This window comes from Rhipicephalus sanguineus, unplaced genomic scaffold, assembly GCF_013339695.2.
Source record: "Rhipicephalus sanguineus isolate Rsan-2018 unplaced genomic scaffold, BIME_Rsan_1.4 Seq4305, whole genome shotgun sequence".
Taxonomy (NCBI): Eukaryota; Metazoa; Arthropoda; class Arachnida; order Ixodida; family Ixodidae; genus Rhipicephalus; species Rhipicephalus sanguineus.
In genome coordinates, this window is record NW_023615238.1 from 22,214 (window position 1) to 47,076 (window position 24,863).

Here is a 24,863-nt window from a genome sequence, read left to right on the forward strand (position 1 = left end):
TGTCAGCGACATCAGCAAGGGGAGCTATGAGTGCTGCGATTGAAACGCGACCATGTTTAGAGGGAACAAACAAACACTAATAGCGAAAAACCAAGTTTTACTCAAGGGCAAAGCAATCTTTATGTTTTACAAATGACATTTATTTCCTGAACATTAATATGTAGGTGCAGTGTGCCAAGAATGTACAACAGTTTTTAATTATTACGAAAAATCTTTTTCTGAGCGCCCCCTGAAGAGAGGTGCACGTCACTGTTATTCGGTGCAATCCTTGCGGCGTATAGAAAGGCGCGCTCGTAAAGTTCGTCTGCGATGACACGCCCCCTAACGTGTTCTGGTGTTTCGCACTTGCATGCTTTCTCTGAATAATTGAGGTAAGAATTTGATTTTTGCTGTGCGCTGAGTTGCGGGGTGCGTTTCATCGTTGGTGAACGTGTTGATTACGGTGTTCAACGGGACGACGCGGCTAACATTTACCGCCAAACGCTTTCCTCGGTACTCGCGGAAACCGTGTTCAAGGATACAATAGCAACATGCGTACGCCTGGCGGCCCATCTCTTCTAGATAAGACATCGGGGCAACGGTTGGGAGTAGTGTGCTTGCTGGATTTCGACCCTGCTGCCCGATTTCCTTCGTGAACATGCAGTGCCTACTATATTTCCTGTTATCGGTGACCAGATCGCTACGATATCTGTCGCGCTACAATTCGCATGCCTGTATACGTTACATGTAAGGTTAATTTAACCCAACATAAGACAAAACATCGCGCACGTAGTGTACGCACTTTTTGTACTTATTGCGAACTTGTTGCTCATTGTGTAGGGCGTGATAATATTTGCGATATTGTAACCACTGAATAAAACTGAAATGTCATCATTTTGGCGTGACCAGGCGTCACTTCTTCTGGTTAGAACTGAAGCACACAAGCAATGTGCTCTTTAAGGCCCCTGTGCATGTGCAAAGCAAATATACAACGCTGCAAACATGAGAGGTACGCTGTTGTTTACTTTAATCCCGCTGTGGAGTATTACAGGTGATGAGCCCATGAGCAGCTGATGCACTGCCATTTTCTGAACATATAGGCTTCTATGGAAACTTTGCGACCAGTTACATTTACCTTGGTGCAATTATAAGAATATAATACGCAATCTTCGCTAATGTATTCCTCCGGGGTCGAGCAATGCTTCAATATAGCTTGCTGAGTCATAGGAATACAAACGTAATGTTTATTAGACTGTTACAAAAGAGGAGCCAACACTGGAACCACACATGTTAACCTGATATTACGCCTGCATCGTAGGAGTACATATGTTGTGTTTATTGCTTTCTTGTAGAATTAGATAGCAAGCAGCACAACCACAATTGACGTTGCTCTGATATTGCGCCTGCATAGGCTGTTTTCCAAACCAGTTTATAGGCCTGGCGTGGCTCTGTGGTAGAATACCCGATTGCCACGCAGAATGCTTGGGTTCGGTTCCTGCTGCGATTCTAATTTTCATTTTTTCTATTCGTTGGGTCAACACTGCCGATGTCAGTTTTTCTTAACGCTCTTGCATTTAAGTTACCAATGTCTGTTCTCGCTGTTCTTGGGTAGATATAAACTCTCAATCACCTGTGGCACATACCCGTACACCGCGGCCCGTGGTAAACGGGTATGTGCCACACGTGTCTGGAGGAGTGGGTGTGACGCTGTACGCGATAGGATTTTCACGTTATTCATGTCATGACCCGACAGTCATATTCATCAAATCTTCTTAGCCTCCCATGCCAATTTTCGTCTACACCAAGTTAAGGAGGCGATCATGAGAGCACCCAGACGTAGGCGGCTAGATAGATAGATAGACAGATAGATAGATAGACACGTAGATAGAAATGCTCAAAGTGCCAAAGGTTCGCGAAGAAATGCTTCGCATTTAAAATAAGTTCTGGTGTCGAATACGCTGCACGCGATTGACATTGTTAGTAATGCATTCAACATGCATTTTATCACCTAAATTAGTAGTCTGAATGCAAGGTAGCGTTAATGTTAACGATGTATTAAGGAGAAAGCCTTAGATGCCTCATCAAACGCGAAGATTGACCGTCAGTGTCCACCGGCGTCGGGCACAGCACGAGTGATGAAAACAGTCATCATCACGTGATGACGTCACCATATGACGTCAACATGACATCAGAGATGGCAAAAATATCTGACGTCATCATGCGTTGACTGAGAAGAAAAAGATGGCTTTCGCCTTCGAGTCGTCTGAGGTGAATGCACAAAGAACCCTGTGAGTTCTTCTGCATTTTTGTCAACTCTGTATTAACCCTCTCATGCATACGGGCCTCATATGAGGACAGGTATTTATCCTACTACAAAAGTCGTCCAGTTACTCGTAGCGAATCATTAGCCGCATGTTGTCCTCAATTGTGAACCCGCCAATGTTCCTAACTTGTTTCAAAGGTGACGCTTGCTGTCCATGTTTCTTGAAGCTCCAGGTTCTTGCGGAGTGTAGGCATGTTTGAGGTCACTGAATGTTCGTAAAAAACAAAAAAAAATAATTGCTCGACAGGCTATGGTGCTTTTGAACTATAAAAAATATGTGTTAAAAGAACAACTCTTGAATAATACCAGCTCCCTTTGTTGACATTTTTTTCTTCACTATGCGCTTTATAGAAGGAATAGAACAAGTGTCCTCAAGTGGGACATTATGCAGACAGACTCATCTACAGGGACACCAAATAAAAAAGCGCCCGCAAAAAGCCAGGTCTCAGCTGAGAGCACTTGTATTTTCCCCCGCTTTACGTGCGCGGTTGAGTCTCCTTTGCAGGAGTTTTTGGATGTGTATCGCGCTTCTCGCGCGTCCGTAGAACGTAGGAAAAGCGATACTTTTCTAAGATGTCTTCTAAGAGAGGACTGTCCAGGGAAGAAATCGATGCTCTCTTGGACCACTCATCTGACTCTGATGACGATTCCGAGGCGGATGATTGAGAGCAGCTATTAACCGACTTTGGAACTTCCAGCAGCTCAGAAGAAGAGGGATGACAGCGAGCCTGTGCGTGCTAACGCGCTTCAACAAGCCCTGGTGCAAGGGCTTCCTCGAGAACATCTACCGCGTCATTTCAGTTTGAAATGTAATTGTTTCTTTGAGTGTTCTAGATAAATTTCATGTGTACTGATACCAAGGAATCATATCAGCTTACGGCATGATGTCCTCATATGGGGACACATCAGAATTTGATACAGAGGCTTTTGATTACTTGAAATAAACTTTTTTCGTGATCTTTGTGGCCTCCAGTAATACTTTCAGGCCAAAAATAATTTTTGCATCCACTGGATTTAATTCATGCACGAGAGGGTTAACTGCTTTTTGTATCATCATCATTGTCAGCCGGTTGTAGTCGACTGCAGGACGAAGGCTTCTTCCAATGATCTCCAGTTTACCCTATCCTGTGCGAGCTGATTCCATTTCATCTCTAGGAACTTCTTCATTTCCTCACTCCATCGAACTCTCTGTCTTCCCCGACTGCGTTTCCCATCCATAGGTAACCATTCTGTTGCTCTTACTGTCCACCGATTGTCTGTTCTACGCATTACGCAGTGTGCGCAGGTCGATTTCTTGCGCTTCATGTCAACTAGTGTATCTACAACCCCTATTGGTTCCCTGAACCATTCTGCCGTACTCCGATCTCTGAATGCTATTTATATTATTTTGCGTTCCAATGCCCGCTGCGTGGTCCTCAAATTTCTCTCTAGTTGCTTTTTGTTCTCCATGTTTCAGCCCTATATGTTAGAACTGGCAGTGTGCAGTGGTTATATACTTGAGAAACACTGAGCTTAACCAAAGCTTGTGAAGGACTCTTTTTATGTATATATGTGTGTTTGTGACTGTATGTACTACTTGTGTGTATATGGTGTATATGTGATCATTGTATATACCATAATCACCCGACACCTGGAGTAGCAAGCCAGGCGACAAACCAGGCTAACCTCTCCGGGCATTTCAATAAAGAATCTTATCTCTATATGTACTTTTCGCTTTAATGACAGTGGTAGAATTCCTGACAAAATAATTTACAGTGCCTTCAAGTGCGCTCTTGCCCATTCTTATTCTTCGGTGAATTTCTTTTTCGTGATTAGGCTCCCCTGTTGTCCTATTATACATATTCTTGAATACACTCCAATATGTGGTTTTATATCTTAAGCTCTTTCCGTTTCGCCAGGCTATTGAGCATTTTCCTTGGCTTGTCATATCATTTTTAGGCTTACTTCAATAATTCCTCGGTTTAATTCCTCAATAATTTTGTTGCAATTCGTTGCTATCGCTCCTGAAGAGCACTGTCATCTGTAAATCGTAGGTTGTTGAGCCATTCTCCGTTAACCTTGATTCCTGTTTCTTCCCAGTCTAGCTGTTTATACACTTCCTCCAAGCACGCAGTGACCAACATTGGGGATATCGTATCTCCTTGTCTGACTTTTTTTGATCGCAATTTCATCGCTTTTCTTGTGGAAGAGTAAGGTAGTTGTAAAGTCTTTGTAGATGGCGGCTAAGGTATTCACATACGATTTAGGTACTCCTTGTCGAGTTAGTGTTTTTAAAGCTGCGGATATTTCTGAGTCGAATGCCTTTACGTAGTCTATGAAGGCTAATTAAAGGTGTTTGTTAAATTCAGCAGCTTTCTCCATTACCTGATATATCGAATGAATGTGCTACATCGTAGACTGGCCTTTTCTGAACCCGGCTTATTCTTCAGGTTGGTTGAAGTCAAGTGTTTCTCTTATCCTGTTTAAAATTGCCTTTGTAAATATTTTGTGTATCACCGAAATTAAGGTATTGGGCCAATAGTTCTAAAGGTCGTTTATGTCTCCCTTCTTGTTTATTAATATAATGGTGGAATTTCCTTAGCTCACTGGAACCCTTGACGCTTTGAGGCACTGAGTGTTAAGTGTAGCAAGTTTCTTCCAAATACATGCTCCGTCGTTAATCAGATCGGCTGTTATTCCATCATCCCCAGCTGCGTATCCGCGTGGCATATCGCGTATGGCCTTTCTAACCTCGTCAGTAGTTACATATGGAACATCCGTATCTTGCGCGTCGCTACTTCCACTCGAAGTTGGATGACTTATTTTCGAACTATATTGTGCTGATTTTTATATGTGCTGGTAAATGTAGATCTTACCTATAGACATGGACATGTATGTGTTAATATGTAAATATGCTTGCAAAACGAGGATGTGCTTCGTGCCTCCGTAATGGAGTCGTCCGTTTTCTATTTAAATGACTATTAGAAAGAAGTGGCTCTTGTTTCTTCCCTTCCCATACTTATTTTTCCTTTGTCTGCACAAAAAAGAAGACGGTAAATTCGAGTTAACGTTGAAAGTTGACTTAACGCAGCTTAATCCAGCCAGTGGATTCCGAGTCACCTGTTTGAATGGGGCTTGCACGGTGTTCATGTGAATTTATGAAGAGTTGAGTTCTCTTGCACCAACTAATTAAGCTATTCGTGGAACGCAGAACTTGCGTGGACCCGTGCGCTAGGCTTCGCTTTCGAGGTAGACTTATTGCACTACGCTATGTCAGAATATAGAAATTGTTAGAAACTTGAAGGGGAAATTGTGCATCAGAAATCCGCACGTGGGGGTAGGCAGAGCGGTTAAAAATGCCTGCCAAGCTACTCAGCTGCATTTCTTTACCTAGTTTTACATATGTGTGATAGCTATGTATATATCCAGATTCTTAGTATCGCTGTATGCTTCTTGATATGCAGATACGGCCAGAAACACGGTGAGAAACTTACTGCCGAATAGTGATTGGCGATGTTATGACTCGCTTGAATACAGCTTTTGCGTTACCAGTTAGTAATTATGCGCGAGCTCACTGCAAGCACTCTAATGAAGGCGTGCATGTGATGAAAATGGCACCCTATAGTAAACAACGGTATGCATTCGCTGGACTTATAGCGTACTACCTGATTTCCAAGTGCGATCGCAGCACTCTGAGCTTTCTTCCCACACGTCAAGCTTTCCGTGTGACAAAATTGAAAGTTATGAATAGAAGAAACTCCAGTGCTTTCCTTCATCTTGGCAGAGGGCCTTCTACACTTAAGGCTACGGAGCTTTTCCTTAACTTCAGAGCAACAATGTGGCGGTCGAATGGTTGTAGTCAAGCTGCTCAAAGAGGGGTGCTTGCATTCATGGCATTCATTAACGCCGAGATTGAAGGAGAGAATTTCTAGTGGAGAGGGAATCAACAAAGAGCGCTCGATGTCGAATGCGTGTGACGGTCGGCCGAAGTTACAACACCGCGTGAAAGCCACACCGCAGTGGCGGCTTTCCTTGTCTTGCCAGGAGGCCTTGAAGATGCCCCCCGCGTATTTTTGTCCTCCTTACTTTGTGCTGCGTATGCCTACACAGAGATGAGTCAATTGTTGCAGCTTATCATGGCTCTGCGCGACTAGTCATGGCAGTATCAAGGACGCCAAATTGTACTTATTTCGCCTGCTTTGTTGACAATAGACACGAAACAGGTGTGATTTACGCAAAATACACAAACAAACACTTCCAGGAACTGTAAACATTTCTTATATTGGTTTCATTTTAGGCCATGGGTGGGTCCGCTCTTTCGCTGAGCGTTGGAAAACGCGCTACAGAAAAGAATGTATTCTACATAGTAGGACGGGCAATTTGCGCTAATGGTATATTTGCTGTAAAATCTAATAGGGAGCCGATATTTTCTCATGGCGTGGGTATTAGAGATATGTTAGAATAAAAATCCAAAAATATCTCTCGTCGAGTTTAACGGGCAATAAATTTAGAACATATATCATTGATGACATTTTATTGCGACTGTAATTTGATAAAAATAAAGCGAACAGAGTTATTTGGGATCTCATCAACGTATTCAGCCAGTTTGGTGATTCACAGCGCAGAAAACAAAATAACAAATGTAGGGCCAACCGTATTGCTGAATCCTAGTTTAAAAGGGCTGTATATCACAAGGAAAGGGCATGTTTTAGTTCGAGACTAGTTCTAGTCGGCATGCTATAGCTATAATCTAGCTTAATTTTATGGGCTATATCACTGCTCCTTGTTAGACTAAGCGTCATAGATAAGACAAACCCTTCTGTGCAAAATTTATCGCCTCTGCGGAAAACATTTCATATTTAGTTTAAGAGTGCAGCGAGGCACAGACTAGAGACAAAGCATTGGACTACTCGAACGCTGCACGCTCAAGCAAATATGCTAACGTAACAACTCTGCCATCTTGTGTTAATCTAAAACATGTCTTTATTTGCTCTGTGTCATCAAAAGTGAATCGTGCTGTCATTCTTTGCGTGCCAAAGTATTCAGTTACAGCCATACGTCGCATGGAGTAGCTTGCATACAATGCGTGCAACATTTTACGCTTGAATTCATAGCAGTTGCTTCTGAAAAAGCTTGCAAAAATCGCTTTTTTCGTGATCCCAAATTAAACAATATAAAAGCAAAATTCTATATTATCTCTTGACACAAGTAACGCGTGACCTTGACCACGCTGCTCGTAGGGATGACTTCTGACGTTAGGCAGCGTCGCCGGCTGCGCACGGCATACTGAGAAATTGTGGAGACGAACACCAGAAAATTGGTAATATTTTCCAACAACGACGTTGAGCAGACTAGCTCTGCGGATTTATACATTACTTCAGTATTTACTAAGTTATAGCCAACTTCCGAAAACCGTCACCTCCTTGGTGCTCATCCTAGAGCGCCTATGTCTTGTCTACGAATACGTATGTTTTTCCAATAGCGATTATTATTTGCGTGATGCACAGTGAAGCAGTCGTATGCCAATACCGATGCGCATTTCATGCACGTTTTTGTTCGGCACAAGCCCTTGAGCACGACGGAGAGTAAGCTGAATATAGGGATATGTCCAGTAGTAAAGCAAATGAATGAAATTTTGTCTGTAACTACCTGAATAATACTTAAGGCGATTTTTTCGAAATGAACCACAATAGATAGTAACATCAGTTCGGATATGCTAAGTTTATTTTCCTCCATAACCCGTGAGGGCGGTAATACGTAATCGTTGGGATACAACAAGCGCAGAACAGTTGTACAACAACAAAGATCAAACACAACTTAAGAAATATGGTCCATGTTGTGTTTTAAGGATAAACAAATGAATCCAAGGGACAATTAAGCCATGAAAAGTGTAGGGAATTTTATTTGTGTTTTTTTTAACTGTAGCGCAATAATTACGATATAAATTCAACGGAATATGAGTGGACGGAAAAGCACTCTTTCCGTCAATGGGATACGGACTCACAGCTTTCGAATTACGCGTTCGACGCTCGACCAATTGAGCTACTACGGAAGGCGCTTCCCCGTCCGCTGTGTTGAGCATTTCCGGGCGTGTAATCCCTGGGTGTTCTGGCCAACATAACTCGTGGTCAAGGCGGCGAGTGTGCATATGTGAGGCATATGAGAACACGGCTAGGCTTCTTTTCTCTCTCTGATGTAGAAATTGCTAGAACTTGCATATATATGTGCTGGTACATTTGGTGACAAGTGTGCCACCAGGCTCGACAAAAAAATAAAAAAGTAAAAAAAATTCCGTTTTCTTTGCCTAAAGGTTGGCCTAATGTATCTACTTCAATTAAATCTATCTTTACTACAGGAAAAAAAAACGTAAATTCTCAGCCCAGTTCTCTGCCCTTACGGCAGAATGACCTTATTTTTTAGCTTAATACAGCGACCTCCAGCGTTCGCAGTACGCAGCACGGAATCCATGAATCAGGCTGAAGTTTCCCTGGCCCATCAGCATCATCGTCGGCGTAGCATTAGTGTACTGTGGCCACGTCTGCGTCTGGGGAAGCTCAGGAATGCTGCGAAAAAAAAAAACCACTTGTTATTTGCGTAAACAAATACTCGTGGTATAATCATTGTGGCTTTTTTCCAATTTATCCACTCCTGCTTCCGAAAGTCAAATCTAGCTGCTATGTGTTATCACCGTTTCTTTAGTAACAACTGTGCGTCATGCAGTCATGCTGTAACAGTAGCAATGTTAAGTTATCGTAGATGACGCACCAATAAACTTTTTTTGCCATCGTGGGAGTTTCTGATAATTTGGATTACATATGTGCTACCTGTTCACACTCACTTTCGCAATTATGCAAGGAGTTAACAGAAGCACTGTTGAGCCGCTTGGTTCCGGATTGCGTCACCTAAAATAGCATACCACTAGGATATTTATTGCGTTGTTTAACTTAAAATATGTGGCTGTATGAGCACTTGAAGTATACCTACACAATGTTGTTTCGAAAATTCAGCGGTTATTTCGCAGTCAATACGCTGGACAGAAAACACTTTTCGCGAGTTAGAACGTATATGTTTCCCAATGAGCGTGTACCACTTTCGCGTCTGTTGGCACTGAGAAAATGCAGCCGGAAGGTGCAGGTGCACATACACACGGGCAGCCAGTAAGCAGACGCTGTGCTATAGTTTACTAAACTAAAGCATGGTGGTCAGTGAACTCGAAAACTTACAATAGCCTTCTGGGTTTCAAGATGTGAGTGTGTTTTCGTGGGTCTCCCTGACATCGTGCTAGAGTACCAAAAATAATCCAGTTCTTGAATTACACTTCAAATCCTATTGCACTGTATTTTAAATGAGCTGCTTATTATTGCACATCAAAGTACAAACAAAAATACTGCGTCATTGCTTCCTTTTATGCCAGAATGGTTGTTTGGAAACTTTGGCAATACGTAAGTACGCTGAGAAAGCATGAACCGGACACGGACGAAAAAGGCACATACTACGTACATACACAGGCGCCACTTCAAACAATGTTATTGTTGAGACCCTAGAGCCAATTTACTGCAATGGTGTAAATTCAGCGCGCAATACTAACAAAAAGCACCCAGGACATCACAGCAAACTAATACTTAGGAATGTGTCTTGAGAAACACAGAAAAGAAATAATTGTTGTGTTAGCACTATAGAATGCATGCTTGCAGACATGTCATCCAGCGTTTAAATTCCTTCTTCGAAAGCTCTTCACAGTTACCGCCATGTTTGCATGGATAAAGGGATGTGAGGATCTGCGGCGCCCTTGCTGTGTAGACCGATTTGAAACAAAGAGCAAGCACGTCGGACATCCTCCCAGTACGTGCTCCCGCACCCAATGACGCAGTATATGCACGTCGTCATTAAATTTTGCTAATATTACTTCACTGCTGCGGTAAAAACGTAAAACCACTCGGCAGTTGCGGCAACTGTTTAGGCTGACCACCATGTTGTTGATCCAGGTACACAATAAGGCATTGCAACTATGACGCATTCGGCTGCTGAAAAATAGCTTCCCGGGGTTCATATATTCAAAAGGGCTGTCTTTAAAACGACCTTCTGTTACTGAAACGCAGCTGTTGCTGGTCGAGCGATTCATGACACGACGTTGCACGTCGCTGCACCATCTGCGAGCCACACAGGTGGTTTCGAAGACAAGCCATCTTTTCTCACATTCTATTGGATCCGCAGAATTTGAGACGACAAGTAGTGAGCGAGGTGTGTTCAAAAGAGCATCCCGGTAACATGACAGAATGCGTAAAACAAGAAACATTTTCCGGCGAAACGCAAGAACGAGATTTGCTTAGAGGAATAACAAAAGAGAAAATCTCTTTAGTGAACAATGAATGGAGTTGCCAGCGGTGCGCTAAACAAGAATGCATTCCTAGTGTGCGTGATTAAACTGAAGCGATACGCACAGTGGGCGATATGTGCCAAATACATAGAAAACGCACCACATAAACACAGTAAAGCATTTAAATAAAATTTATGTGCCTGAGGAAGCTTAAATGCACGGTCGTTGTGAGACATGCGCGAAAGAAATCTTTGTGCTCACAACATGCGCAACATCTTTGTGCGCACAAAGATGTTGCCCTACGTACAGCAAAACCAAAAACGTACAAATGTACAAAAACCTGGAACTTGATAAATTAGGTAAAAGCGTCGAAAAAGGCGAAAGACTGTCCTATCGTATTTTCTTTAGTTCAAAAACGCAGAAATCTGACATTCCTTTCAGGGTCATCATCTCTGAAAAAGGTACATGGCAAAAACAGATTGCAACGTATCTGCTAGATACGTTGTACTCAGACTACTTGAGATTCGAGATCCTTTTCTTATGAAGAACTCTAACCCGGTTGCAGATTTCGTGAATGCACACGCCAATGAAGCAGAGTTTCCAGATGCTACCGACCTACCAAGCAAATAATCATCACAAAAGAAGCCCAGAAAAGCGGTGCGACTTTCGCGAAGAAGCCCAAAGGAAGCGTAAATTTAATGAATTTTTCCAATGTTGAAAATATTTTTAATTATAACAAAAAGTGCCACTCAAATACGAAGGTGAGTTGAAAGATTCACTTTAATTATTTTATACAGCGAAAATATGCGCAACTGTGAATGAAAGCACATATGTACTTTTTAACATTGTCTCCATTCGGCTGAGTGCACGTTTGCCAGTGCATGATTAAGGTTACTTGTTGATTCCCCCAGCGTATGTTTGTCTTCAAGATGCAGCTACTCAACGTCATCGAGAAACGTGCTATTAGTGAACACAAACGCTCTATCACTAGAATAACTATATTTGCTGGAAAAATGCAAATAAGCGCAAAAACGCTACAAGCGACTCGAAAATTCTACAAGCGGCTCGGCAGAAGAAAGCCCAAGTCCGCTTATTATAAGCGGGACTGACAACTCTGCAGTGAAGGCCTTATGGCCTTTTCTGTTGCCGTTGAAGATCTTTATTACTTCCTGCCCCATGTCGAGCTTCTGTAGAGCTTTGAAGAATGTATAGAAGAATTGGGGCCTGTAAAGTTTTCCTATGAAGGCGGTGTTTCTGTAGGTGCTTTTCATAGAATTAATCGAGTTTCTACGTTCATTTTAAGAAACGAGACTCCCTTTCTGCAGAAAAAACGAGTTTGCATCGGCTCTTGCTTGGCGTAAATTTTAAGTGATTTATTTTTTAGCAGAAATTGACCGTCGTCTGTCTCTGACACTTGACCAACATACTGAATGCGTAACCATTTTTTAGATTTGTTGATGATTTTATGGTGTTTTTTAACAGGACGTTGGATATGTTCCAGTGATCAGTGTGATGACATTGTATGCGTTTTACGCAGGTGTCTTACTGCTCTTGTCGTGACTGTCGAGTTGCCGGTATATGGATCTATGAGATTCCTCGATCTGAAGTTGGTTTTTACAGATATTCACACCTGCTGGTCGTATGAGCCCAGGGCAAAGAAGACGTTAGTCAGTATGAACTCGAGCCACTCAAAGCTCATTAAAAGAGGCATTGCCAAAATGTGCCCCAACAATGCGCTCATCAAATCATGTTCACATTTGAACGACGCAAGTTTCAGGCATCAAGTGTCCCGGCCGGCTCACCATCAGCCGGCTACCCCATCCATCTGATCGTTTCTATAGCAGAATGCATACTCCGCTGGGCTGAAGGTACTCAAGATAAGTCCACCACCATAGGTTCGCCTGCCCTTAAGAAAGAAATTGTAGCGGTGGTTCTTTACATTCAACAAGTCTCGCACAACCTTAACAAAGTTGCAGGCAAATCTTACACTGGTGTTCTGTTTTCCGCCCCATATAAACTGCGTAACTTGTGCAAGAAAGCCAATCCCGATAAGAACGTTAGTGTAGTATGCCCGAAGAAGCACAGTAAGCCATTTTTCCATGCAAAACATGCGTCATTTACCGAATTCCTTTTTCCTGCAGCCGGTTTTACAATGGGCAGACCGTCCGCTGCCTCAGTCATAGGCTGAGAGAGCACAGCAACAAAGTGGCAAATTGCCCCCTGGCGGGTTTTTGGCGCTACACTGCCATAAATGCACGTGCCGACCCAATTTTGAAAAGACTGCTATAGGGGGCATGAGTAAGTCCGAAATCCCTACATTAGTGATCGAAGCTGAACAGATAGACTATTTCGGTGAAAGTTGTGTTAGCGAAACGTCACTGTTGTTGAGTAAAAAGGAATTAGACAACTTGCCAATGTGCTAAGGCGTGTCTTGTTGCCGGATACCCAGAAGCGTTCACTTTCGTCGTAGGAAGTTTTCAGCCCTGTCATGTTGCTGATTGTGTGGTTGGTTTTTTTTTTTCATGTTTGCTGCAGTGTTCACGTGTATGTCGTGTGCGAAAATAGGCATATTAGTCGGCTTGGTGATTGAAATAAACGTTTTTGTTTTCAGTAGCGCCAGCGTGTGCGTACTTTCTTCCCTTCGTCCTTGCCTATTCGCGCTCACATCCAAGAAGCACGACAGACCAACAAGCCCGCATCGCTACCCTCGCCTTCACTAGACCACCGCGGCGGGTGCGCTGCACAGCGAGTGGATTCCTTTGTTGCGTTTTCCCCAGTTGTCGACGACAGCGTGTAACTCCGCTCAATTCTTTTATAAGAGATACGGGCATTTCAAGTTGCCTGGACAATCGAAATATGCTATCGGGAAAAAGCATGTAACCAAGTGCGACTGTATAGCACATATGACCTTACATGAATGTCATGTTCTGAAGGGGAATAAGTGGGATGAAGGTGTATAGAGACTGAACGCATGTTTTGTACTGCCCCATGCCAACCACGAGTGTTAGAAATAACACAGATTACAACATAACCTGTACCAAATGATACGGCTAGTTTATCACCCTCAAGCACGAGACAGAAAATTCACAGTCACAACGAAGAAGGTGAGAGCTCTCTACCTGTGGTTCAAAACGCAATAAATCGTATACGTACCCATTCTCACTGAAGCTTGCAAGCATCCGAATAATTGCCTTGCTCATGCGGCCGTCCACGGAAGTGGAATCTTCGGTGTAGGGTTGACCGAATACGAATGGAATGTCGAAAGCGTGAGGCACACCCATCCATCGAGGGACAGGAAAATTTGACCATTTGTGGTCGAACACGTAGGCAAATACCTTGTTGCCCCGTTTGGTGTGCTGCTCTGCAAAAAACTCCAGCGGGCAGTTGAACAGTCTGTCAGATACGTAATCAATGTACTGCCGTCTTAGCGTGTTTTTATCGCCCTCAGTCACCTCGTTTTCGTATTTCTGCAGCACATCTGGTAGGTCACCTTTCAGAAATTTCCACATCGCAGCACGAAGGGAATCGGTGATTTCTTTCGCTGAAGAGGCGCTCATGTCTTCGACCAAGAGTTCCTTTACTGGAGGAAGGAGGATGAGGCCAGCCGCTTCGTCGGAAGTTACTCCTGCTATTACATCGACTTTTGGGAAGAAACCACGTTTCACTGCCACCAGAGGCTTTCGGGGAAAGAACTCGTTATGATAGGTGGGGCTGAATGGAGCAAATTTCGGGGCCGCGACCTCCACCGATACATTAAATAGTTGGGCGGCTGGTATGTGTCGCATGCAGTCGACAATCTCTTCTGGGTTGGACGACAGACTTATGTTACCTCCTCTGGAGCAGCCAACAGCACTCGCGACTTTGTCGCCTTTTGCCATACTCTCTTCGACGGTCTCCCAAGTGTCAATGCTGTACATGATTCCACTCATCAACACGGCCCTCTTGAACAGGCCCTCGCTCATTGGGGACAATATATGCGCGTGCACACTGGTCGAGCCTGCGCTCTCCCCAAACAATGTGACTCGTTCTCTATCTCCTCCGAAATATTCAATGTTTCTATGCACCCATTTGAGCGCCATGTTCTGATCCATGAAACCAACGTTACCCGGTGCGTCGGGAGTATTGGCGTTCATGAAGCCCATGATGCCAAGTCGATAGTTCATTGCTACAACAAGTACATCTGCGAGAGCTGAGAGTACCGCTCCATTGTACACGGCCTGGTTAGCGGTGCCAAAAGTGAGGCCTCCTCCGTGTATCCACACTAGAACAGGACGTCTAAAGGCAGCGTTCACTGCGCTTTCGGGGACCCAGACGTTGAGGTGCAGGCAGTCCTCTGTAATTGTGGCACCGTCTAGTGTGATCCCGGGTACTGTCACCTGCGTGAAAGGAAATCCGAATATAAAGGAGCAACTTGGAGCTTCCTTTATTGGCATAAGGGCAGAACAAGCAATCGGTTCCTTCCTGTTAATAGAAAACTTGAAAATGACGAAGCCTGTTGAGAAAGCCTGTCAGGTAGAGGATTTTATGAATCTACTGTATGAGATTTCGTTATGTAATTATTTTGTCAATGTTATTCTGTATATGCTCATAACACGATCGGCAGCTTATTTAAAGTATCTATATGACGGTCCTATTTTTTGAGCCTTCAATAACGCCTGTCAGATGCTCTAACATTTTATAGTTCGTCACTTCCATGACATCGCCTAATAAATAACTAGTGTTATTGAGTTAGCAATAACATGCACGCCACCGGCGCATTTTTATCGTCACCGTGAGGTTGCGTATAAAGCCAAAATCGCCAGCATCGCCCCGCGCGTCGTACTTTGTCTATGTGGCTAAAAACCATGAAAGGAACAACGACATGAAGAAGGCTGCTTAACCAGGATGGAATGACGACAGTTAAGTGGTGACCAACTGAATAAGGTTCAATGGTGATTGCATGGACACCCAGTGTGACGATGCTTAACTGAGGACAGAATGGTGACGAGTACAAGGCGACGTTGTACTGAGGTCGCCAAAATGACAACAGCTTTTTGAGTAAGCAGCGTGGAGAGTTGGGCTAGTTGGTACGAGTTCATTCTGGTCGAACTGCGCAAAGGACGGGACACGAAGAAAGGCAAGACAAACGAGCGCAGACTAACAACTGAGTTTATTGAACGATCAAACCGGCCTTTTTTAACAGCCTCAGACCATATGACGCATCCCCCTAGGGGCTAACACAGGAACCGCTAAAAGCCATGAAAATAGCACGTTAAGGAGTTATCAATGAAACAGCTGAAAAGCTATCATAAAGACATGTGACAGGCTATTAAACCATGACAAACAACACGAAAAAACATGAAAAGCGCAGTGCAAGAGAATGATTGTGCGCACATGGAAACAACCAACGTAGACTGAGATGATTACGTGCACGCGGAGCAGGGATATGCGTACTCTTTGTCAGTAAGAATAATCGACGGGTGGCTGATGCATCCCTCCCCTTTCCTCCTGATATGGAACGCCTCGATAATTCTGCGGTATATGAACTTCCTTTCTTTCGACAGAACTGTCGCGTCTTCGAAAACTGCTTCGCATCCGCACTGCCGGCACTTCGCTGGTAAATGCAAAGCTGGGGCGTTAGACAGTGATCTATCGTGCTCCCTTAGTCGCATGTTAATGCATCTCGCGCTCTCCCCTATATACGATTTCCCACAAGTTAATGGCACCTGGTACACCACACCGACCTCGCAAGTTACATACTTATTCCTGTGATTAATTAAGCACTCACTTCGCACACACTCCAGGAATCGGGTGAGTCTTCGCCCACTGGTTGACTACTTTGTTATGAATAACCTCATGGTGCTGACATCAGACAAGGAAGGCCACTTTGTCGTCATGACGGACCATATGTATGCACAAAAGACGAAGCTAGCTTTAGCGAAGAGCTTCAGAGTAATAGAGGTGGAGGCAAAAAATTTGAGGCAGCGAGCTTTAGACTTCCTGGACGATGTAGGCCTTAAGGATGTGGCGAAAAAAGTGAAGGAGGCTCCAAAATTAACACTAGAAGTTTTTTACGCGGTAAAGACGCATAAGCCGCAGGCTCCGTTGAGGACTATAGTTTCAGAAAGAAATGCCTGGCTATCTTCAAAAGCACCTGGCGCCATTATGTGTTGAGGATCCGTTCAGAATCCCGGATTCGCGATGTTTGGTGGAATTCCTGATAGGAACTAACCACGGAAGCTGTGCTGCTGCCAGTATCGACGTCGAAGGTCTTTTCTATTCTCTGCCACATCAGGACGTTCTTCAAAGTGTCAGAACTTGCATCACGGAGCATAACGACGAGGCAGCGTTTGTAAGAAGAAGTTGCTTGTCAGTAGAAACCTTCCTGGAACTTTTGAACCTTTATTTGGATTCGACTGCTGTCGGAGTGGGAGGTGAACTGTACGTGCAAAAAACTGGCGTTTGCATTGGCTCCAGTGTGGCGCCAATACTGAGTGATATTTTTCTTAGCGGAGTGAATAGGGTAATTGAACAATATGTGCCAGATACTGTTAAAATTTTTCGCTATATCGACGATTACTTGGTGTTCTTAGGGAGACAGAATTACAAAGAGACAGCCAAGTGTGTCCTTGGTCTGTTCAGTACGCATGGCCGAGGCCTGAGGTTTACGCTTGAATTTTGGAATGAATTTAGGTTGCAATTTTTGGATCTTCAATTAGAATTTAGATTAGATCATGTCTGTTGGTGCTACCAGCCGAGGGCTCGAAAACCGCTGCTTAATTATGCGTCCAGCCATTCTAAGGTGATTAAAATGGGGATCGCTTACAGTGCTTTGAGAGCAGCGCTCGAAAAATCCTGCGTTCACAAGATGACGCAAAGCTTCGAAAAGCAAGTGGAAAGGCTAAGGAACGCTGGGTATCCGAGCCACCTGATGGACACAGTTTGCGGCAAGCTCGCCCGCGTGGTAAAAGAAAAAGGCATGCGACAGAATGCCAGCGGAAAGCCGAAAGAGGTGGACAAGTTCGCCGTTGTTCCGTATGTTGACGGCCTTTCCCATGGTTTAAAAAAGATCGGGAATAAATATGGGGTCAATGTAGTTTTTTCCGCGCCTGCAAAACTTTCCAAAGTGTGCAACATGGTTAGTAAGAGGAAGGTAGACACGAGTTAGTCGCGTCGAAGTGAGTGCTTAATTCATCACAGGAATAAGTATGTAACTTGCGAGGTCGATGTGGTGTACCAGGTGCCATTAACTTGCGGGAAATCGTATATAGGGGAGAGCGCGAGATGCATTAACATGCGACTAAGGGAGCACGATAGATCACTGTCTAACGCCCCAGCTTTGCATTTACCAGCGACTGCCGGCAGTGCGGATGCGAGGCAGTTTTCGAAGACGCGACAGTTCTGTCGAAAGAAAGGAAGTTCATAGACCGCAGAATTATCGAGGCGTTCCATATCAGGAGAAAAGGGAAGGGATGCATCAGCCACCCGTAGATTATTCTTACTGACAAAGAGTACGCATATCTCTGCTCCGCGTGCACGTAATCATCTCAGTCTACGTTGGTTGTTTCCATGTTCGCACAATCATTCTCTTGCACTGCGCTTTTCATGTTTTTTCATGTTGTTTGTCATGGTTTAATAGCCTGTCACATGTCTTTATGATAGCTTTTCAGCTGTTTCATTGATAACTCCTTAACGTGCTATTTTCATGGCTTTTAGCGGTTCCTGTGTTAGCCCCTAGGGGAACGCGTCATATGGTCTGAGGCTGTTAAAAAAGGTTGTTTTGATCGTTCAATAAACTCAGTTGTTAGTCTGTGCTCGTTTGTCTTGCCTTTCTTCGTGTCCCGTCCTCTGCGCAGTTCGACCAGAATGAGCTTTTTGAGGACGTAACGGAGACAACAACACAATGGCTGCGAGATCACAACGTAAAGTGGCAAAAGGAGGACGACTTCTTGATGACTGCGTAAAGTGGATGACGTCATAATTCGCAACAGCGATGTCCTTGCACTATGGTGAGGAAAATGAGTGGGAACAAGCGCGTGGCAAATAGCCTCACATCCGACGTGCGGCGATTCGCGGTGGCCGCTCGCGACGACGAAGCGGAAAATGCGCCTCGGTTCAACGAAAGGCGAAGGTAGAGGTCGGCGCAACGCACGCACGGGACCACGCGAGGCAAGGTTAAGCTACGCCGGCGAAAAGTGGGCGACTTATAGCGTGGCGTGACAGCGTAGCGGGCGCTGCTGGCTGCGTTTGGCGTGCTTGGAGAAGGAGACAACAAGCCCTTACTCACAACTGAAAGGTTTATCAGAAGAAACGTAAAAAGAAAGTGAACTCAAACGAACGGCGCAGTCGCAGCCTCGTAGAAAAGTTGCCAACTTGCAAAAAAAAGTTGACTAAACAAACTTGAGAGGTTGCAACGGTAGAGAAAGGTGGCACATAGGCATGACAACGTATACGCAAAACCCCTCAAAATCCCAGTCAGTGAGCGGCAGCAGCCGCGCACTGATTGTGATCTTGAATAAAAATCTGAGTAAAAAAATTACACCATCTCCCACTAAAGGGAACCATGTGGGGTTGCGAAGCAGCCCATGGGTCGACCTAAAGTTCCGTTCATCACCGACACCTTGCCCGATGTTAACGCGTCCTTGTATGCGGAGTACACCATGAATTCACTGTACTTGCTGTTGATCTTACTCGTCCCGAACTCTTGTTGGAGCACGCCACGCGGGTTCATCGCCACGCCATGCGGGAACACGTGCGTTCATCGCGCATCTGCAGAATCTCGTTCCCCGACTTCATCAAATGATTTCTCAGAGAGCGTAAGGGGGAGAGGCCACAGCGTCGTATCCAGCCCCTTACACAGGCCCGAACGCCCTAGCGCGTGCCAGCACACATGGTTCCCGAGAGTGTAAGGGGGAGATGCCACAGCGTCTTACCCAGCCCGTTACACAGGCCCGAACGTGCTAGCGCGTGCCACTGCCAGCACACATTGTTACCGAGCGGACGGTCACCGATGGAAAGACGGACACATCCCCGAGCAAAAGCTGCTTCCCATCTAAAACATTTCTGGCAACGCTACTTCGCCGCGAGCGGCCTGGTGTGCCTGGTGGGCCGTCGACGGCTTGTTCACACCGGACTATATGTAGGACTACGTTGAGAGTATGACGGAAGCCCGTCTGGCCGGGATGAAACATTTTAAAAGAAGGGACCAGGACACCGACCAAAATGATTTAAAAACGAATGTATTTACGCTTCGGCTCCGCCCCTGGAACCATGTTCACAATAAAAATATTGGCACAGCTGTTCGCCTTTTTTATATGCGGCGCATGATGTAACTAAGGCACCTGGTGTACACCGGAGGAAGACTACCCTCGTTGCGATTAAAAGGGTGCGGCGTGGTTTGGATTACCAAGGACTCGAAATAAAGGCATGCAGCATGATTTTTTTCCCTAGCAATCACACGACCGTTTTTCCAGTTGATAGTGTGTGTCGTAGTTACACAGTGTCTTTCTGAGGTACATCGACGACTGTTTCAGCGTTTTGCAGCGGGAGAACCTGGACCTGTTCACGGTTCACTTTTATGGTGTGCATGCAGCAATTAAGTTCACAGTAGAAGCGGAATGTGAGGGTTAGTTACCGTTCTTGGACGCTCTGGGTAAACGTGATCGCTCAGACTTGTGTTTCAAGTTGTTTAGGAAGCACACTCACACTGGGCGCTACCTAAACGACAGATCGGTGCGCCCGGCTTCGCATTAGAGGTCCGTTGTCGGCTCTCTTCTCCGACGGGCGGAAAAGGTATGCGCAACAGGGGAAGACCGTGCGCTGGACAACGCACTGGTGCGGCAGGAGCTATGGCATGTTGGTGCCCTGAGTACCTAATTGACGCCGTAGGGCGCCAGCTGGATCATGCGGTACCCGCCCAACGTGGAGCCACACAGAGATGGGCTGCCATACCATACGTTCCGGGTGTAAGCGGCATCTTGCACCATAGAGTTTCCTAAAATTAAGTAGAGGGTACTCTGGCGCTGCGATCGTTCAGCCACCATGGAAGATGGTTAGTGCATGGATTGGCCTAATCTTCGTACTTACGGCTTAAACGCACTTGTGGCTTTGTTTATTGCTGTATTTTGGCGTTCGTTTCGGAATAAAGAACAGACCGTTGTGAACTTCGTGACCAGATTTGAATTGATGAGCCTAAAATAGTTAAAGTGGTGAAGTGGAACTGCTGACTTTTGCTGAACTTCGTTTTGCGACAAAGCGGATGCAAGCGACGCGGAGCCAAACGGAGCCGAAAGAACGAAGTTTAGACAAATCCGTGTACTACCGATCATTCCCATGCTCGCTGAAGCGTCATGCGTTGCAGCCCCCATAGACACTAGCGCCAGAGTTTCCTTTAATAAGTATTGTAGGAAACTATACCTTGCACGAGTTCTACGGTCTTATGACGTGCAGGCTGCACATGTCCCATTCCGGAAGCTCCGGCACGAACTCGTGCGTGTAAAGAACCCTCTTGAAAAAAAAAAAGTTCCCGGGTGTTGTGTACGTCATCCCGTGTGCTGACTGTCCTTACGTCTACGTCAGGGAAACCGGCAACTTTAAGACAAGATTTCAACAGCACAAGAACGACGTCAAGAATAAACGTGTTACGTCCAATGCCGTGGCCGAACACTGCAACTACGTCACACGCTATCAACTGGAAAAACAGCAGTGTGATGGCCGGGGAAAAAGTCATGCTGCACGCCTTTATCTCGAGTCCTTGGTAATCCAAAGCATGCCGCACATTCTTAATCCCAACGAGGGTAGTCTTCCGCCGGTGTACGCCAGGTGCCTTAGTCTCGTCATGCGCCGCATATAAAAAAGGCGAACAACTGTGCCGATGTTTTTATTGTGAACATGGTTCCCACGGGGGAGGCGAAACGTTAATATATTCGTTTTTTTAAATCATTTTGGTTGGTCTCCGGATCTCTTTTTTTAAGTATATGTAGGATTATATCTCTGCATTTGACAATCTTGCCTCGCCAGCGGTGATACAAAAAGGCGGCTGATCGTGTGTCACCGGCCTCCTAGGATAAGACGAGAAGACGGCGCACAGCGTGGCAACCAGATGACAACAGCTCTGCGCAAAATGCCGCTGTTATTCTCTTCTCCCACGAGTTTTTGCGCGTGCATCGCACACCAAATCCGAACAGAGAAAAACGGCAATAAAAAAACTGCACCGGTTTTCGCAGCCCAAGCTAAAAAAGAACAAATTAAATTTAAGGTATTCAAGACAGAAAGAAATAGACTGAATAAAATACTAAGGCAAGCAAAAATATAACTATCAAGCCATGTTTTCTGAATTTAACAAGAAGCGTCCGGATGCGGTTTGGAAAGTAATAAATAGCGTTTTAGGTCGTTGAACTAAAAGTAATGTACCCATATCGATAAGTTTTAAAAATATCGAATGGAGCGGCAAAGCACTGGCAGACCGCTTCAATGCTAATTTTGCGAATGCAGGTGCTACGCCCACCCGTGACTATGAAGTCAAGTATTGACGAGATAAAAGCGTTACAGAAACAATATTTATAGGGCCAACTGACGAACACGAAGGGTTCACAACAATTAAAAATTTAAATAAAAGCAAAGCATTAGGTATCGACAATTTGCAAGTAGAATACTGCCACGTACGTTTCTTATCACTTTTGCTGCATTCGCCCACAAAGGCTGTCGGCAACGCTCAGCGCAAACCGCGCCTCATTCTTCGAGAAGCTTCACGATTGTTGTAGATGATTTTGTTAAGATTGCGCGCAAGACGCGAACGCTCGAGCTCATTCTAGAGATTGCGCAACCACCAGCGATATCGCTGGAAAGTTCGATAGCGCCTGTATAAAAGCCGACGCGCTTGACCGCTTGTCAGTTGATCGACGGACGACGCCCTGTTCGCCGTTATCATTGTACAGCGTGTATTGCTGTAGTCTACGAGCGTCCATGTGTCTAGTGTCTCTTCCTTTGTGTCCTCGTCTACAACAGCGCTAAGAAACTGCCTTTCCATTGCTGTAGTTCTCGTTCTCATTTTTCCGGCCACAAGTTCGGCCAAATAAACAGCTGCACCCTGCAAAGGCCGACTGCTGTCTTCGTCGAAGTCACGACCACGTGACATCTGGTGGAGGTGCTGGTGGAGGTTCGTATTCGGGGGGTAGTCCTTTCTGCCGGCGGCTGGTTCGAGGACAACCCGGATCCTCGAACCAGCCGCCGGCAGAAAGGACTACCCCCCGAATACGAACCCCTACCGGACAAGACCAGGATCACAGCGAAGAAGACAACAGCCACAATGACAACCGCTGGGGCGCCTACAACGGTCGTCATGCACCAACCGAGGGAGCCGCCGACATTCCGCGGATCACCATGCGAGGATCCAGAAAGCTGGCTGGAGGCATTCGACCGGGTGTCCACGTTCAACAACTGGGACTGCAACGAGAAGCTACGCCATGTCTACTTCGCCCTTGAAGATGGCGCAAGGACCTGGTTCGAGAATCGAGAGTCCACGCTAACATCATGGGACCTCTTTCGCACCGGATTTCTCGACACCTTCACGAGCGTCATCCGGAAAGAAAGGGCTGAAACCCTTCTCGAGACTCGTGTACAGCTCCCCAATGAGAACGTCGGACTGTACACCGAAGAAATGACTCGCCTCTTCCGTCATGTCGATCCAGCGATGTCCGAAAAAAAGAAAGTTCGATTCCTGATGCGGGGAGTAAAGGAAGAACTTTTCGCCGGACTTGTGCGCAACCCACCGAAGACGGTCTCGGAATTCGTTTCGGAGGCCACCACAATCGAAAAGGCACTAGCAATCCGCACTAGGCAGTACAACCGCCGCCTGCCGACGACGAACTACGGGGAAGCACATGCGCTGGGCTCCGACGACCTACGTGAGACGATCAGGGCGGTCGTACGCGAAGAGCTGCGAAGGATGTTTCCTGCATCGCAACCCCAGGTCCATTCCATAGCCGACGTCGTTCGCGAGGAACTTCAGCATTCGCTAGGAGTTGCTGCACCGTCGCCACCTGAGCCGGAAGCGATGAGCTATGCTGCCGTTGCACGCCATGCTGTCGCCAATCCGCGCAATCACCAACGTCCCGTGCCGCCGCAGTTCCGCCGCCGCAGTTCCGCCGCCGCAGTTCCACCGCCAGACACCGCCGCCACCTCCGATGCCATCCCGCCCGCCTACAGGCCAACGCTACACACCCCGAAAGACCGACGTTTGGCGTGCCCCTGACAACCGACCGCTCTGCTACCACTGCGGGGAGGCCGGCCACACGTACCGCCGTTGCCAGTACCGACAGATGGGGCTACGCGGTTTCGCCATCAACGCGCCGCGCCCGCAGCCAGGCGAACGGCCTCGCGACATCGACGACTACCTCAACGGAACACAGTGGCAAGAACGACGACCTTCCCGCTCCCCGTCGCCCGGCCGTTACATGTCACCGCATCGCCGGCAGTACACTGGCCCAAACCGGAGCCGGTCGCCTAGCCCGTATCCGGAAAACTAAGGGCAGCAACCGATGGAGGTGCGGTTGCTGAACGCCGAAATGCTGAAGATCCTCCGCCGTCGACGACGACGTCACGACGATGTTCTGAGCCCCCGCCGCACGCCGAACCACGTCCTGAAGACGAAACTTTGCGACCGGAAGCAGACCTGACGACGCAACGCGGAAGCAGCGGTGCAAACCGACGTAGCCGTTACCCGACGCCGCGACACAACCGCAACGCAAGACGGCGGACTAGCGACCTGGACATTCTGATCGACGGCCACAACGTCACCGCTCTCGTCGATACTGGAGCCGACTATTCCGTCATCAGTTGGCCGTTCGCAGCAAAGTTGAAGAAAGTTAAGACTGCTTGGGAAGGCCCCGAGATCCGGACCGCTGGAGGTCATCTGATAACGCCGATTGGTGTCTGCACGGCGAGAGTCACCATCAATAACCAGACTTATCCTGCGAGCTTTGTAATCCTAAAAAACTGCTCCAGAGATGTGAAACTTGGAATAGACTTCCTAAGTGACCACGGCGCCGTCATCGACCTGAGGTCTGAGTCGATAACACTAACCTCAGACAAAGCGCTACCGCCCCACGCGACGCCACGGAACCATGCACTGAATGTGATGGAAGAGCAGGTGACCGTTCCGCCGCGCTCCAGCGTCATTATTTCCGTCGGCACCGAAGAACCCGCAGACCTTGAAGGTGTCATCGAGGGCGATCAGCACCTACTCCTGAACCGTCAGGTTTGCGTCGCAAGAGGCATAGCCGAGCT

General features: G+C 46.2%; 1 protein-coding gene across 3 annotated transcripts in view; it reads right to left on the bottom strand.

Moving 5' to 3' along the window:
* Window positions 1-6,803: 6,803 nt before the first annotated feature.
* The window catches only part of LOC119377318 (acetylcholinesterase), a 34,513-nt gene continuing 16,453 nt past the window's right edge, over window positions 6,804-24,863 (bottom strand). For all 3 annotated transcript variants that reach the window (XM_037646851.2, XM_037646850.2, XM_049411571.1), the window contains 2 exons: window positions 13,752-14,974; window positions 6,804-8,844 (listed from right to left, as the gene is read on the bottom strand). In XM_037646851.2, the coding sequence (XP_037502779.1) occupies window positions 8,703-8,844; window positions 13,752-14,974 (1,365 nt within the window). In that variant the 3' untranslated portion in view covers window positions 6,804-8,702. The remainder of the gene's footprint in view (window positions 8,845-13,751; window positions 14,975-24,863) is intronic.